Raw genomic sequence first — 15,447 nt, 5'->3', positions numbered from 1 at the left:
CGGAATGTTAATTTTGAGTTATATTGACTATTCCATTCGAAAAGCTAATAATTATGACTCACTTTTCCATTAAACACTGGCAGTGCAACAGTATTATAACATTGTTGTGACGAAAAACAACACCTCGTATTAACTATAAAATGACTATAAGACCTATATCAAAACTATATTTAATTATTTCTAGAGTGTTATTAAACTATTGCTATTATCAGTACCTTTTAGATTTCCATTGATTTAGCCATTATATCAGAGCATTCGCCCAAACTGAGTCACCCGCTCAAACTGGGATATTTACCTTGTAGCCGTATACGGATTTATGACACAACTTTACACACGAACACGGTCATACATCCAAGACCTCTTTGCCTCCAAGCTTGCGTTGCGTGTCCTTTCATGGTGCACTCAGTGCTCAGACATTTCCATGCGAATTATTCTGTTAAGTCTCTTAAAGTCAGACATAGAACTGGTGAACAAACCAGAGAAGTGCGTTGCGAGCGGAATGGCGTAGGTGTTAATTACCTTTCTAATGTTCTTCGCACTAAGACCAGACACCAGAATCAGACTAAGGCGACTTAAAAAGCAGTTTCAACCTCCTTTTTAATTACAGATTGGACCGGAATCCTTGTCTGCAATATGCCTTGGTATCTGTACAATTCTTCATCGGTCTTGCCCTAAATCAGAGAATTGCCGTCTAGTACCATTGACGCATTTATTTCTCGACTGAAAAATTTAGCTTTCGGCATTTCCTCAGAACCAAAGACTCAGATACTCTGATCTCGATTTTGAATCCGTAGATTGTGTTGTTGAATGTTTATCTTAGTGGCTCTAATGCTAAACAAAGCCATAGTATGCTGAATCAATCACTTTAGAAGATTCCCCGTTTAATGCGCAAGGACCGGGTATCTCTTATCCCCCAACGACTTAAACAGTTAATTCTTTTCCACCGCGTGTGCCTAGTGTAATTCAGAAATGTGAAAACAGCCAGGCCGATCCTATATGTCTGAACGACGTCCCGTAAATAACCGTGGGGTATTAAGGGAAACGCCTCTTCGTAGTAAATGTAGACCATGTGCAAATTTCGTTGGCAGGGTTCTGCAGTGAACACAAACATGCTGTTAATCGTGCTTATTCCTTGCAGTCTTAGGAGCTTCAACAGCAAGCTTTGTTGTTTTTCGAACAAGACCTCGTTTTCCTCACAATATTTATAGACGAAGACAGAAATGATAGTCGTAATGACTATCGATGGTCGATGGCGGGTAGAGAGGCAGGTAATTGGTCGGTTATCACTAGCATAACTAGCATCTACCTTTTTGGGTATCATATACGTTACGACTTGCGTCATTAACAAGAGCCAGTAATCTAGGTTTTTGAAGATGTTTTGAAGGGGTCTAGAAAGAGCGGGGTACAAAACCTCCAGGCATTTGTAACAGAAGCTGTGTACATCACACACACAGACGCGGCGCTTTCATGTTCTTAGTTCTCTTTAGGATACAAGTTACATAGGAGGCTGAGATGGCTAGAATATTCATCCCAGGCTACCGCGCAAACCTGTACTTTTCTAGATGAATCTACGTCGTGTCATATATCCCTATCTAGGATAAATCTAGGGAAACTAAACGTCTAGCTTATGTTATACAGACTTATATGGCCACTAAATTTTTTGCGATTGTACCATTTTCTCCCTAGATGCAAAAGGTAGGGAAAAGCCTAGAGATTTTTTGGTCACACAGGCCGTACAAAAATGTATCTGCGCGAAAAAAGTGACTAGGCTACCAATTATTGGCTTTGAGCCACTCAATTTAAATCGGGCTTAATAATTTCTAGCACGTCTCAATTTTCCCCTAGAGGCAAAAAATAGGGAAAAACACAATGATATACTGGGAATTATTTGGATAATACCAGTATACGTGAAAATAGATACATGGAGGTTATATTCTTGAGTGTAGCTAATTATAGAGATTTAATTTGTACACAGAAATTATTTAGTGTGCCTTCTGTTTTCCATAGCTAGCGTAATTCTAGGAAAATTGAAGGTCTTTCTCATATTATACAGATTTATAAGGGAAAAATACCATATCCTTGGCAGATTTGCGTACTAAATGTAAATTTGAACACCAGTATTTTCAGGTTTGTTCCATTTTCTCTCTAGATGCAAAATGCAGGAAAAAGCCTAGGAATTTTCTAATCACACAGGCCCACAAAATAAGTTATTGTATCTTTGCATGAATACTAGTATTATCAAAATAACTTCGGAATTATCCCTAATTTTTTCCTTATTTTCTGCATCTAGGGGAAAATAGAGACTTGCCTGAGAAATTTCGAGGCCAGATTTGGATTCAGCAACTCAAAATCTATAAGGGTAGCCTAATCACTGGTCTCGTGCAAACAAATTTTTGTTGTAGCCTATGTGAACAGAAAATCCCTTTACTTTTCCCTATTTTTTGCATCTAGGGAGAAAATGGTACAAGCCTAGAAGTTTTAGTAATTAAATTTAGATTGAGAGCGCAAAACTACAAAGGAAATAGCATTTTTTATTGTTTGCCATACAAGTCTGCATAACATGAGCAACACCTTTAATTTCTCTAAATTCATCCTAGCTAGGGGAAACTAAAAGCACAATGGGGAATTTTTGTGTATGAATTTGGTTTTCACGAGTCTCGACACATAAGAATATGACACCTGTACGTTTATTATTCCGTGTACTGGTATTATCAAAATAATATCCAGAATATCCCTATGTTTTCCCCTATTTTCTGCATTTAGAAAGAAACTGAGACGTCTGAAAGAAATTCTGAGGCCAGATTTGGATTTAGCGGCTCAAAATCCATGAATGTAACCTAGTCATTCGTTTGGTGCAGACAACTTTTTTGTGGGTCTATGTTATTATTATTAAATACATATAAGACTTTGGATAGGTCAATTTGGCCAACATTCAACAGAAGAAAACAAAGATTGTTAGCGTTCCCAGGGACCCTGAATTAGTAGATATAAATGTTATAAGACATCTGGACACTGAGAGGCCTATACTTGGGCTTGCCTTTAAGCTGCATTGAGTATGTACCATCGCAGATACAAGAATCTTCTTCGACAGATTGGGTCTTCATATCTGTTGGCATTAAATAAGGTATCTGCAACTAACATACTTGCCGCCTCTGTTCTATTCTGCTTGTTTGAGGTTGTTCAATGGACAAAATATGAGCTTATGTCCCTTGATATCGGCACACGTGGGATAAAGAATATGCATAAGAGCTTGTATATGAATTCGTATATACCGCGATATTTTGCCAAAAATGTAGAAACATAGTGATTTTCAAAAGAGCGAACCTTTGATTTCCTCTTCACCGAATTTTATGTTAAAAAGCTCCCAGCGATATGTGCCCTGTCTAATGCTTCGAGAGAGATAAATTAAGTTTTCTAAAAGGAGAAATGCCAAATTTTCTGAAAATATGATTTTTGGTCAGCAGTCTCCGTTGCGCATTAGAGGCCTGACATCGTATACCAAGATTTCGAATAACGAAATATCTTTTTGATCAAACTCTGGGCTCTTACCGACTTCATCATCCCTGCCCAGAATAGAGAAATTGAGGCGAAGTATAATGCACTCATACAAAGTTAATTTTTAATAATGTCGGAGCAAGCGAAACGTTTCAGTGGCCCTGCCAATGTTTTTCTGATAAATCCGGTACTTCCGGTGATGCCCAAATTGTTGTTTTGGTTGTACAAATTTTAACAAATTCTGCACTAAATATTTGGCCGAAAAAAGTTATATTCGCGCAGGTGGTGGGACCAGCGAAATAGTCCCTTTAAAAACAAGGATTTCGGCTACCTATCTTTCTGATTTTATCTTGTCTTACCCATCCTATAGTCATAAGACGTGGATATAGGTGTGATTTACTGCAGTTTTATTGGAGTTAGCTTCAATAAATGTTGAATTAAAAGAGGTAGTAGAAGATGATCATGTTAAGTCCTGAACTAAGAATGTAAAAAAAAACTTCTAAATGGTCATTAGGCGAAAAATTACTATATACAGATTCGTGCTTAGGTAGCATTAAGTGCAAACGTCTAAGAAGATGTCAAATGTCCGCTTTATGGACTCTTTGTGCTACCTCGTTATAATCTTATTGATTGAACGCATCCAACCCTACACTCCAACATAAACCTCCTGGTATATTACGATAGCCTTTGTACAAGGTAAGTATACTTAGCTTCGCGTCGAATGATCTTTCAAAAACTGGGCGCGCCATTTCTGTTGTGAGAGACGACGCATGTTGCGCCCTGGCGGATTTTCTCTTGAAATACCAGCTCAAAGAAGCAAGATTCAAACATTTATTCTCATTAAGAAGAAAGCACTTTAAAAATATTCAATTAAGAGCGATAAATACTTCCTTTGCATGTAATATGCAGATCGTTAATTATCTTTAGAAAATACACCTATTCTACGTGGAAAATTGAACATTATTTTTGGAACGGTTTCCTACATTTAGTACGAATTATTCAATTTCCTAAATTTTAGGGAATATTTCCAAACTTTTGTATGAATTACCATCTGTTTAGGAAAATTTCCCCAAAACTTGTAGACATTATGCAATTCACTACATTTTTGGGAATTTCCCCAAATTTTTTAGAAAATTATAAGAACTTTTAGGAAAATCTTCCCAAATCTTGGGGAAAATGATTTTTGCCAACGAAAATATCGATTTTTCCCCACTAAAAAGTATAGGAAATTCCCGAAATTTGGTAGTGTGTATATTTGTACTGACCTTGCTTTACGGTAGCGAGACATGGGCCTATCAAGAAGAGGATAAAAGTCAAATTAATACGATTAAAATGAAATTTTTGGGCATAATATGCGGGACAGCACTATTGGATAAACTGAGTAAAGAGATAATCCTCCAAAAATGTGGTGCTTGGGCATTCCACTCATGACTTTGACGGCTATTTTGGCGATAGAACTGCTACTGCCAGGATTTGCCATGTCAGTCAGGCAAAGAGCAAAAAGGAAAGGGACTAAGAAGAACACGAAATCCCATAAATAATAATGGAAAGCATTTCGGATAGAAATAGAACCAAAAGCTTATAAACTATGTTACTAAAATCAGCCACTTTTGGTGAATCAAGACATTAACGCCAACAATATTGGACGAGATGATAGACTGCCAACGGCAGAAACTCGATGTTCTTACTGCCAGACTGCATGGGAAAACAAGACTAACTATTGGTCGGGTGTTTGGCGAAAAACGAACAGAAGCCATTTAGATGATGCGTGGTTCTCACTAGAGAAGACAAGAGCTAGCAATAACCCTGTTATGCATCTGACAAATACCACAGCTATAGATGTTTCAGCGGTTTTAAAAAGAACAAGTAATTTAAAAGGTCCAGGTACGGATATGGTTCACAACTTCTGGTACAAGTACTTGACAAGTTATGAGTTATGAGTTCAGCATAGATGATAATGAAGATGGTCATCCAGTGACCTATATTCTGTAAATGGATGACCTAAATATATACGCTAACAGCAAGCGAGATCCTGCGCTTTACAACACCATCTTTATAGTGGAGTTTGACTACACGTCCTTAAATTTGTCCTCAGGCAAGGACTTGAATATTCGATAAGAAACTATAGAGGAATTAGATAGCACCAGAAAGGATCGTAAGTACGTGTTATATGAAGACATAAATGATTGGTGTCGATTAGAAGAATGTATTAATAGATATTTAATGCAAAGAATACCAATTTTCAATGAAGGAATGGTTTTGAAGGCTGAAATATTACTCAATATTTCATATGATTTACAAATTCATGATAGCTGCGCTGTGAAAGAATTTTAAATGCAGTGAACCCTGAATTGAGGATCGGGTTTGGGGCTGCCATGATAAGGAACCAACTCAGATTCATGCTGACGCCTGATCTGAATGTCTTTTTTTTGTCATATCTGAGTGAGCACCGCACACCCCACGCAGCTTTGCAGATTTCCCGCAGCTACTCACACACATCCGCGGTGGAGCGTCAATTCTCGGAATGGCTGAATCCGAGAGACCTGAATCCCGGGTTCACTGTAATTTAATGATGTATTCTTTTAAACAAATATTTTATTTTATATTAAATAATTTAAAAAATCATTTGTAATTTTTTAACAGATTTTATGACCTGTTTATGAAATTTATCAAATCATCATTTTTTTAATGAATACTTCATTTAATATCAATTGTGTTAAAAATACTACATTTTTTAGAGGCTATTTAGAAAATACTTCGTACGTTTTCTAGCAGCTCTTAAGACACCTTTTTCCCATCCACGTGATACTCTTTCCATTTTCCTTGACAAAAAAGGAAAATCTTTTCTATGATCCTAAGAAAAGATCATCTTTTTTGAGAAGTATGCTATGTAAGAGTCTAAATTTTCTTTGATCAATGTATAAAGATTGATCAATTGGAGATAAAGTGGGTTATACAGTTAGATATAAATGAGAGTAATTACTATTTTGCCAAATATTTTATTGAATTATTGTGGAATTTACAAAAAAATACTTCTTTAACATCGTAAGGTAAAGACGCCAGTTAGTGACATGCGAATGGTAAGTGACAACCTGGATGCATATCTTTATTTATTGACACATTTAATTTGTGTGAAAATAAGAATAAAGGCTTCGTAAAAAGTATCATGCTCCAATATTAAATTGCATATAAATATTTCTGGAAAATAATTTTGAAAGCAGTGTATAAAACATATTTAAACGCCGGTGGGCCATCTAGACATGCGCCTCTCAAGTAGTGAGAGTTACAAGTAGGGGTAGTGCTCAGAGGGCACGAGCGAGTCTGTGCGCTATCGTGTGTCAAACAAAATGTTGTGAAAAATGAGAAGGATAAGTGACAGTCGGAATATTTTTGTGTGTTTGGTGAGTAGTTGTCTGGAGGGCAAAGGCTTGTCTAATGATTTATTATGATGAAAAATACCAACAGGTCACAGTATCCATAAAGAATAACGTGAGTGACATAATCAGGAAAATGTATTTCAAGGAGAATCAGTCGTGTTTCGAGTAAAAGAAAACGTTGTTGCTGTTAATTTTAAGATATTTTTTTCAAATTTTATCGAACTTTGATAGTCACTCTTATGGCATAAATCTGCTAAAAGTGTGTTTCTGAGTCAAATTATAGCAGCCTCCATTTGTTACGGTGAGGGCTCGCCAATTCGTTAGAAAAGGCATTTTTAATGATGTTCTAGTAACAATTCGCCTGCTATAATTTGAGCAGAAGAATTCACATTTTCGTCGAAAAATCTGATTCCTTAAATCATTCTTTTTTTTCCTAAAGTCATCATTAGCAAAATTTGCTTTAATTGCAATACATAAAATTTATCATTTGTTTATCTATTAAGTACATCCTAGCTTTAAGACATTCATTAGCATACTACTAATCTGTCAGTGATAGATGAGGAGTACTGTCATTGAAAGGTGCACAGGTGTCACTAAACCATTAACTCGTATGAAGCACACCCAAAATCAATAATTAATAACAAGCAATGCGGACATTGCTGAAACTATTCTTTTAGTATTAAAAAACAAATACTTTAATGTTACTTATAAAAAAACTCTTAATAGAAGCATATACGACAATGAAAAGCTGAATATTGTAATCCTACAACTAACAGGGTCACTTACTAGCGTATTTAACCTTAACATATTTTTCATAACATGTGAAAAATAATTTTGCATTCAAGATGGAGAATCAAGAAACCAATTTACTAAACATGAAACAGTGTAAGAAATTTCTCACTAAGTTAATTCAGAAATGATCAAGTCCAATTAATCTCTGATCTTCAGGAGCTTGATCTATTCTCATCAGAGATTCTGCAGGTAAGAAATATCCTTCATATTTTGCAATTTCAGGAGTGGTGTCACGAACATAATGTCCACAATCGAGATGTGGAGAAAAGCAATGGAAGTGATTTGGTGTAAGTTCAAGATCCTGAAAAAATTGGAAATCAAAATGTTAATGATTGATATGAACTTGTTGACACATTCTTCTCAATTATTTGAGGACAAGTGCGAATTAAATTCTTTGCTCTTACTGTTCTTTCAGAAACAAAAGTACCGACTCCAGTCTCCACAGCAGAACCTTCATCTAGATAAAAATTGGTGACCCGTGTTAATTTGCTACCCTCAGGTACAGGTTCCTCTAGTAGGTTCGGAAAAGCTTCATTTATTTTCCCTGTTTGTAACGCAAAGACTCCACCAATACCTATCGAGGGTTAAAACATTTCAAGTGAATATTGATTTTCCTGATTTTGAATAATTTTCCAACATTATTATTATAATTTAGTGAATATGAAATTACAACGCACCAACAAGTTTCTCTGCTCCATAGTAATTTGTAATGCTCCTTCTCATACTAGCAATGAAACTATCTTCGCCTATTCGATTCTCGGCAACAACTTTTATGACCTGTCCCCCTTTTCCATCGCTTAGAAATAAACTTCCCTGTACTGCAAATCGAGTTTCATTTAAAGGCAGCACCTGACAGACAATTTTTCCGAGAGTCTTGTCGAGTGATATGATATAGGAGCTTGTGGTGGATTCTGCTTTATCCAGAACTATGTTAACTGCTACCTTTAAATAAAAATACTATGTAATTTAGAAGCTTAATGAACTTACCTGTAAGTGAAATTCTATCCTAATTATACGACACGCCTCTTTTTGAGTGATCGTAATGTAGAACGTTTACTTTCCATCAATATCGCCACGTTTTTCAAAGTGTTCAGTGAAAACGAGGTGCGAATCTCGCTACTTTCCGCGTTGGTGCAAAAAGTCATAATTTAACGTGTCGCCGAACGATGTTTGGATCTTACGATTATAATGTAAGATGGTAATAACAGTGAGTGAATGTGACCGCTTTGGAAGAGGTGCTTCATACTATTAGGAAAGTCCTTCACTTACAAGTAAGTTGTTTTAATCTCTTAATTGTATTTGGTGCCTCTTACTCGTGAGAAAAATGTTGATGTTTATCGCATGTTCCGGTACTATGTAGCATAATCATAATCATCCTTAGAAGTCAAACTTAAATTGTAGAACTTTAAGCTAAGGGTTAGCGTTGTGATATCCTTTTAGTGATTTTTAATAGATACAAAAAAGAGATGTGATTTTTCCTCTTTCATTTTTTGTTCTAAGTAGCATCTTAGTACTGAGGCACTACCAATTTCTTCAACGTCTAGATAATAAGGCAAAACCAGTCAATGTTGCTTTTTATTTGGTCCAAATCTTTTTATCCAACCTTCGAACGACAGTTCCTCATTAGAGGATAACGACACGAAATAAGTAAGTACAAATTCGGAGAGCCATGTTGAATCGTATTTGAGTTTCGAGGGATCCAATTCAGAAACGCCTTTAAAAAACATAATATTTTGTGATCTGTGGTCATCTCAGATCCAATAAGCAATAACATCGCTGATCTGTAGCAGTTCATGCATTGATTGCTTCCCGATCGTCAAACAATTTCCATGAGAAAACTAATATATGCGGAACTGAGCTCAAGGATGGATTAAGACTCCTTTAAAAAAACGCCATTTTCTAAGCCAAGAGTCATATTGCCTGAAGAAAGAGTCGGTCCAGGATGAAATTAAGATATCCATCAAGGAAGCTGGTGTTTCCCTCAATTTAAACGCCTTCCGGATAAGAAACCGTCCACTAATGTAACTTTCTCTAAGAAAGTTTTTTCCGTCCGGTTAGGGGCAAAAACTTTGGTTTTTGCTTCATTGTAAACCATGACTCAAATTAGGGCGACTTTAAATAGTGCATACTATTGCTGTGATGGCCAGTTTGGTAACACTATGATTCCCTCAGCTTTATCGTCTAATTTTTTGCAGTATTATCAATATTATTCACAATGGTAGAAATCCACGAGAAAAATAATCCGCCCAAGAGATTGTGAATGCATCGATAGCCATTGAGTCCTTAATTCCTTTGCCGAAGTTTCAAAAGCCTTCGCTGTTTTCAGGGCTTCATCGACTTTCACATTAAAAAGAAAGCAAGCAATATTTTTTGCTTGCAGCGTATACTTGAGGAAGACGTTGGCATTTTCCAAGACTAAGCTTCTACGTACGGCACAGTCGTCATGATGTAGATCAGCGAATAGTTTGCTTGCATTCTTTAGGTAGTCTATCAACAGTAATTTATCTGCAGATATTTCTTCTTTGTTAGATAAGAAGAATAGGGCCTTGCCAATCGCTCCCATAGAAGCTGCTGTTTTCTCTTTCTTTATGACTATTCGTCTATCTCTTTTCACAGCCGCATATTTATCCTCAGACGCTACCCTCTATTTTCGCATTTGATTTGGGAGGATCGATCAATTGATAATTTTCTAGAGGCAGATGTTTTCGGATCAAGTTTCTCTGATTGACAGACGGTAGGCCTCGTTTGATGATGTTCTCTCAACGAACAACAAAGTCCGCATGCATAGCACGGCCGAAGGGCCTTTTATCATTAATTGAAATTTCGATCACTTTCAGAACATTCGCATCTAAATCATCATCTGAAATTGATTTAGACTGTGCTTCAGGATGAGTCTTCTGCGAATCCCGCTGAAGCTTAGGCGCATTTGATTCATCTGAGTCTTGATCAGCTGAAATATAAAAGCCATAGACTAGTGACCAAATTTCATATCCGTTTTTCCCTCGATTCTGTATTAACAGAATAATAACATTAAGCTTGAAGACAGTGACGTGTTTGTAGGTTAGTAGCTACGATATGTCTATACTGTAGTTTGTTCAAACTATGACGCGCTTGCCGCTATTTTATTTCTGAAGCTGTAAGTTTCTAGTTGAAGGATAAGATTCTTTTATGCATTATCAGGTTTAAGGATACTTTGCTGTTATAGGTAAGAGCACATTATTCACTTGTAGGTAAAAGGCTATGAAGCTTGATCTGAGAACACCGTCAAATAATCAAAGAGATGTACCATATTACTTTTCCGCTTTTATAAATCAAGTCCTATCAGGAGTCATTAGAGTAACCAGGCGTTCTTTTACATAATAAGTGTAATTACGGCTCTGAAATGGTGATGAATCTGATGCGCTGTTTGAGGAAGGATACTCCTGTATCTTTTGACGATTTTATCGTTTCTACCGATTCTGCTTCTTTTGGTTCCGACTCTTCTTTTTAATCTTCACGATCAATTTTATCAAATAATCCTATTCGTCTGTCGAACTGGATGAATTTGATGATCTGAATTAGCTTTTTCTCTTCCTTTTCCCATAGTATGAAAATCATTTCCGATGCGACTCGATCGGCACGAAGTAAGACGAACAAGTTTTTCTGCCAACGCGAAAAGGAGCGAGGTGCACCCCTCTTTTTCATTGAATACTTTGAAAAACGTCGCGATATTGGCAAGAAGCAGGCGCAATTCATTTTGATCACGAGGAAAAGGTACCCAATATAACCAATGTTTCTTGCAGCTATTGAGACATTTTCATTTACATTTTGTTTAGCAGGTTTGCATTCAATAATGCGAATTGTCGAACCATAATTAAATAGTGGGTAAACCTTTTTAATCGCGAGAAAAATTATGGTACCTTCCTGTTTTTCTTCTAGCGTGAAAAAAGACTTCACGGTCATTAGAATATATAATTTTTGTTATTATAGCTGACTTATTATTATTTGATGTAGTGGAAACTGAAATTTAGATTTAAACACTCAAAATGGAAGTCTTTTGAATTTTAACTTTTTAAAACAGAACCTTTAAAAACTTGTTCTGTCAGATGCTTAGTAATTTACAATTATAAAATAAAAGCTTTGAACACTTGTAAATTATGTTGAATGAAAATTGGAAGCTACTAAAGTGGAAAATTAAAAAATTTAATATTTTTTGAATCATACAGTTTAAAGAGTTCTGGCCAATAATTCTAATTCCACGCGATTATTTTCAATGCTGTCATTTAAAGAATAGGTCAATAAATTTGTAAATTCTTAAAATTATAATAATTTAAGCATTTCTGTCACTTTGAAATATAATTAATCTAAGGTTATTTTATACAATTCAATTTCAAATTGTATTTTTCTAAATACTTAATGTATAATCTATGATTTCGAATTATTAGCAAGATATTTCTAAATATTAAAGAATAATTCTTTCTTTAATTATAATATGTAATATTGAATGGAAAAAATGAATATCTCAGTCTAAAATAATATTAAAATAGGATTTTATATAGTATAAATAGTGCCATTATGAATCTATCAATTTAAAGTTATTTTAAAATTGAAAATATTTGATAAAGTTTAAATCAGATTTTCATATTTGTTTGGAAAGTAATGCGTTCGAATTTAAAAAAATTCATCACTATACTATGAAATCAATTGTTGATCAATTTTTAATGCTTAAACTAAAATTTAAAAAAAAAATACATAAATTATATTTACCGTTCATAAATTTAAACCTTTTTGTTTAAATCAGTTTTCAACTTTGAACGATATTTATTTTGATTTATTCAACAAGTAGCCCAGGCACTGGGGAGCTAAAAAGTGGTCTTTCTTGAATTAAATCCGGAAACTTTATTAAGTGTCAATTTTCGTTCATTTTGTTATTCTTAACAACATACTAAGCTTGCACAAAAATAAAATGACGGCTAATTCCGCCATTTTGAAAAAGGTGCCAAAAATAAGTTTTTTAGAAAAAAAATTTTTTTGGTTCATCGAAAACCAAAAATAGCTCTTTCCATAATTGTAGAGGACTAAATTCTCTGTAAATATCGAATGAAACATTTTTCTATAAAGTGAAGAGTTTCAGAGTTATACCTTGGTGAAGTATCTTGTATTTCCTAAAATCACGTGTACACTGCCCTTATGACCCCAAAAGTACTAATTATGATCAGTTCCTATTGTAAACATATATAATTTACTTCTCACACATAATAATTATTTTAAATCATTATCATATAATTAAAATCTGTAGAAAATGAAATGTATGTGCAAAAATGTGAAATATAATTGTATGAAATGGAAAGACCAAGGAACGGCCAAGTTCCTCAAAGTTCTCAAAATTTGTAAAAACTTGAATGAAACTGTTGAAGTTTGCAAGGAAGAGATGGTTTTTCCTGATGACATTACTACAGCTGAAGAAAAATTCTTGAATGCCCTATACAGAGTACCTAGAAGAGATATTTCTTTTGATTCTCACCGCTATCAAAATTTCAAGAAATCAGCGACGAAGAGTAGCATAACCCTTGCTTCACTTTCACAAATAGCAGAAGCAGCACGGCAGCATCATTTCCGCACGTAACATCAAGCCGAAACTTGGTGTGGAGTCATGAAGAATCCAGAAGCCTGGGGATGGAAGTGAATTAAGGCAGTACCCACTTCAGTCAGGACAAGAAAGGTTGATCCTGCTCTAGAAGTTCTTCTGAAATTCCTCTTCTGCCAGTACAAGAAAGGATGCAGCACAGCATGCAGTTTCAAAAAGCACGGTTGAAGTGTTCCATCATTTGCATTCACTGCAATGGAGGTTCGTGTAAGAAGGGTCCTGAAATCTTGGAACCTAGATGATGGAGAAAGCGAGACTATTTTCGACGAAATGTTGAAGATACTAGAGGTGATGAAGGCAGATAATGAAGGAGATAAGGAACCAGAAGAAAAAAGAACAAGGATATAAATTTGGAAAAGATCAGAGATAGATTGAGGATGTGAACTAGACCTACTGGGGAAAATACAGTAAAAAAAGACTCCCTGTTCACTCTACGCACCGGGTCATCGAGTAACCATTTGTAATTGTTTTGGTTATGAACAAAATTCAGGTTTCAAAAGAGTTCTCGTAGATGACGTTTTAGATGACCTAGTGCGCAATCCTGCGAACTCGAGTCGTCGACTCACTATTTAAAATTGTTTTTTTATAGACCAAATTTAAATTCCAAAAAAGTTCTTGTAGATGAAGTTTGAAAGGAACTGGTGCACGATTAGGCGCGCCCGGATCGTCGACTCACCATTGAGAGTTATTTCGAGTGTTGCAAATATTTCAGTTTTGACAAAGTTCTCGTAGAATACGCGTTAAACTATCTGATCTACGATCCTGCGCACGCGGGTCGTCAACTTACTTATGTGAAACAATTATGAAAAGAGCTATTTTTAGTATTGGATAACCAAAAAAATGTTATTTATAAAAAACTGATTTTTGGCACCTTTCTCAAGATGGTGGAGCTAGCCCCCTTTTTATTTTTGTGCAAAATTATAATAATGTTTGAAACAGAAAAATGAGCGAAAATTGGCACTTACTTTTTCAGATTTAATGCAAGGTAAAACTACCTAGAGTCTGGATAGAGAGTTAGGATATAGTGATTCTGAATTGAAACCTACATCGCAATCTTTTCCCAGATAAACCCAGGGTCCAAAAGCAGCACCTATTACAAGTGATCCCAGTGGGCGGTTCAATTTCTCGACAATAGCTTTAAGGTCGAATAATTTTTGTTTATCAAATTCAGTATTGTACAGAGAAGTTCCACCGACGTCTAGAAGTATTGGACTTCCTGTCAGTCCTGAAAAATTGAAGAATGTTATAAAACTCATAACAAAATTTAAGATTTGTATGTTTCTTTTAAAAAATCGACTTTACCAGTAGCTGCTAGGTAGAAAGGTTCTTGAGTTAAGTCTGGAGATTCAACGATTTCGACCGTAACTTGAGCAAAGTTTTTTAAAAGCTCTGTACTGAAAACTGAAACATATAAATAAATCATTAGTTGTTTTGTTTAAAAATATAAATTATTTTTAAGAGGTGAAATGAATTTTTTTTACCATTTTGTAATTCACTCAAGGGAGGCACGTGTAATTGTTTTTCTACAATTGTCAACTCTTCAGCGTTTGTCTTCTATTGAAAAATGAAAATCTGTTGTGATATAGGCCTTTTTAAATTATTATATGATCGTTCAAGTATTACGTGAGCCTAATTTTCCTTATTCTCGATCCCAGCCACGATGTAAATCATATTTTTGCATTAGGAATATCCAAAAATAAGCTTCTATGTAGAGCAACCCTTTCTCTCAGTATGCTTGCGTAATACTTGAATGACCCGTGTTTATGAATTGTACTAACTAATAATTTCCAAAAGAGAAGAGAAAATATGAAGCAGTTGAATACAACTTGCTTTTTACTTCTTTTTTCCATGGTCTTGAATAAATATTTAAAAGATGATTTAAACAACTTCAACGAAAATTTTTGAACCAAACAGTGTAAGCAGTTGCTTATATACTGAAAACATACCGCTTTGAAAATCGTAACTTCACAATCTTATCTGATTTCCTATCCTTTTGTAAGTACCATGATAGCTCTAGAAACTGGCAATTTCGATATTTTTATTGTTGTCGACTTTTCGCTAATGCTCATTACTGATATTAGGTTATCAGGAATAGTGTATTTTTTAATGTTTAGAACGTGAGGTTCTATGACATGAAATATTATTTTGATTTTACGC

At 35.1% G+C, this 15,447-nt stretch overlaps 1 protein-coding gene across 1 annotated transcript; it reads right to left on the bottom strand.

Moving 5' to 3' along the window:
• Window positions 1-6,474: 6,474 nt before the first annotated feature.
• Window positions 6,475-15,227, bottom strand: LOC117172864 (ester hydrolase C11orf54 homolog). Its single transcript, XM_033361167.1, has 7 exons — window positions 15,069-15,227; window positions 14,772-14,844; window positions 14,593-14,691; window positions 14,337-14,515; window positions 8,342-8,606; window positions 8,069-8,238; window positions 6,475-7,965 (listed from the first exon to the last, which is right to left on the bottom strand). The coding sequence occupies exons 1-7, from the start codon at window positions 15,138-15,140 to the stop codon at window positions 7,783-7,785; spliced, it is 1,041 nt and encodes a 346-aa protein (XP_033217058.1). The 5' UTR covers window positions 15,141-15,227; the 3' UTR covers window positions 6,475-7,782.
• Between the last annotated feature and the right edge of the window lie 220 nt (window positions 15,228-15,447).

This window comes from Belonocnema kinseyi, chromosome 1 (genome assembly GCF_010883055.1).
Source record: "Belonocnema kinseyi isolate 2016_QV_RU_SX_M_011 chromosome 1, B_treatae_v1, whole genome shotgun sequence".
Taxonomy (NCBI): Eukaryota; Metazoa; Arthropoda; class Insecta; order Hymenoptera; family Cynipidae; genus Belonocnema; species Belonocnema kinseyi.
Note: the sequence above shows the minus strand (reverse complement) of the source record. Positions and strands in the feature narration are given on the sequence as shown.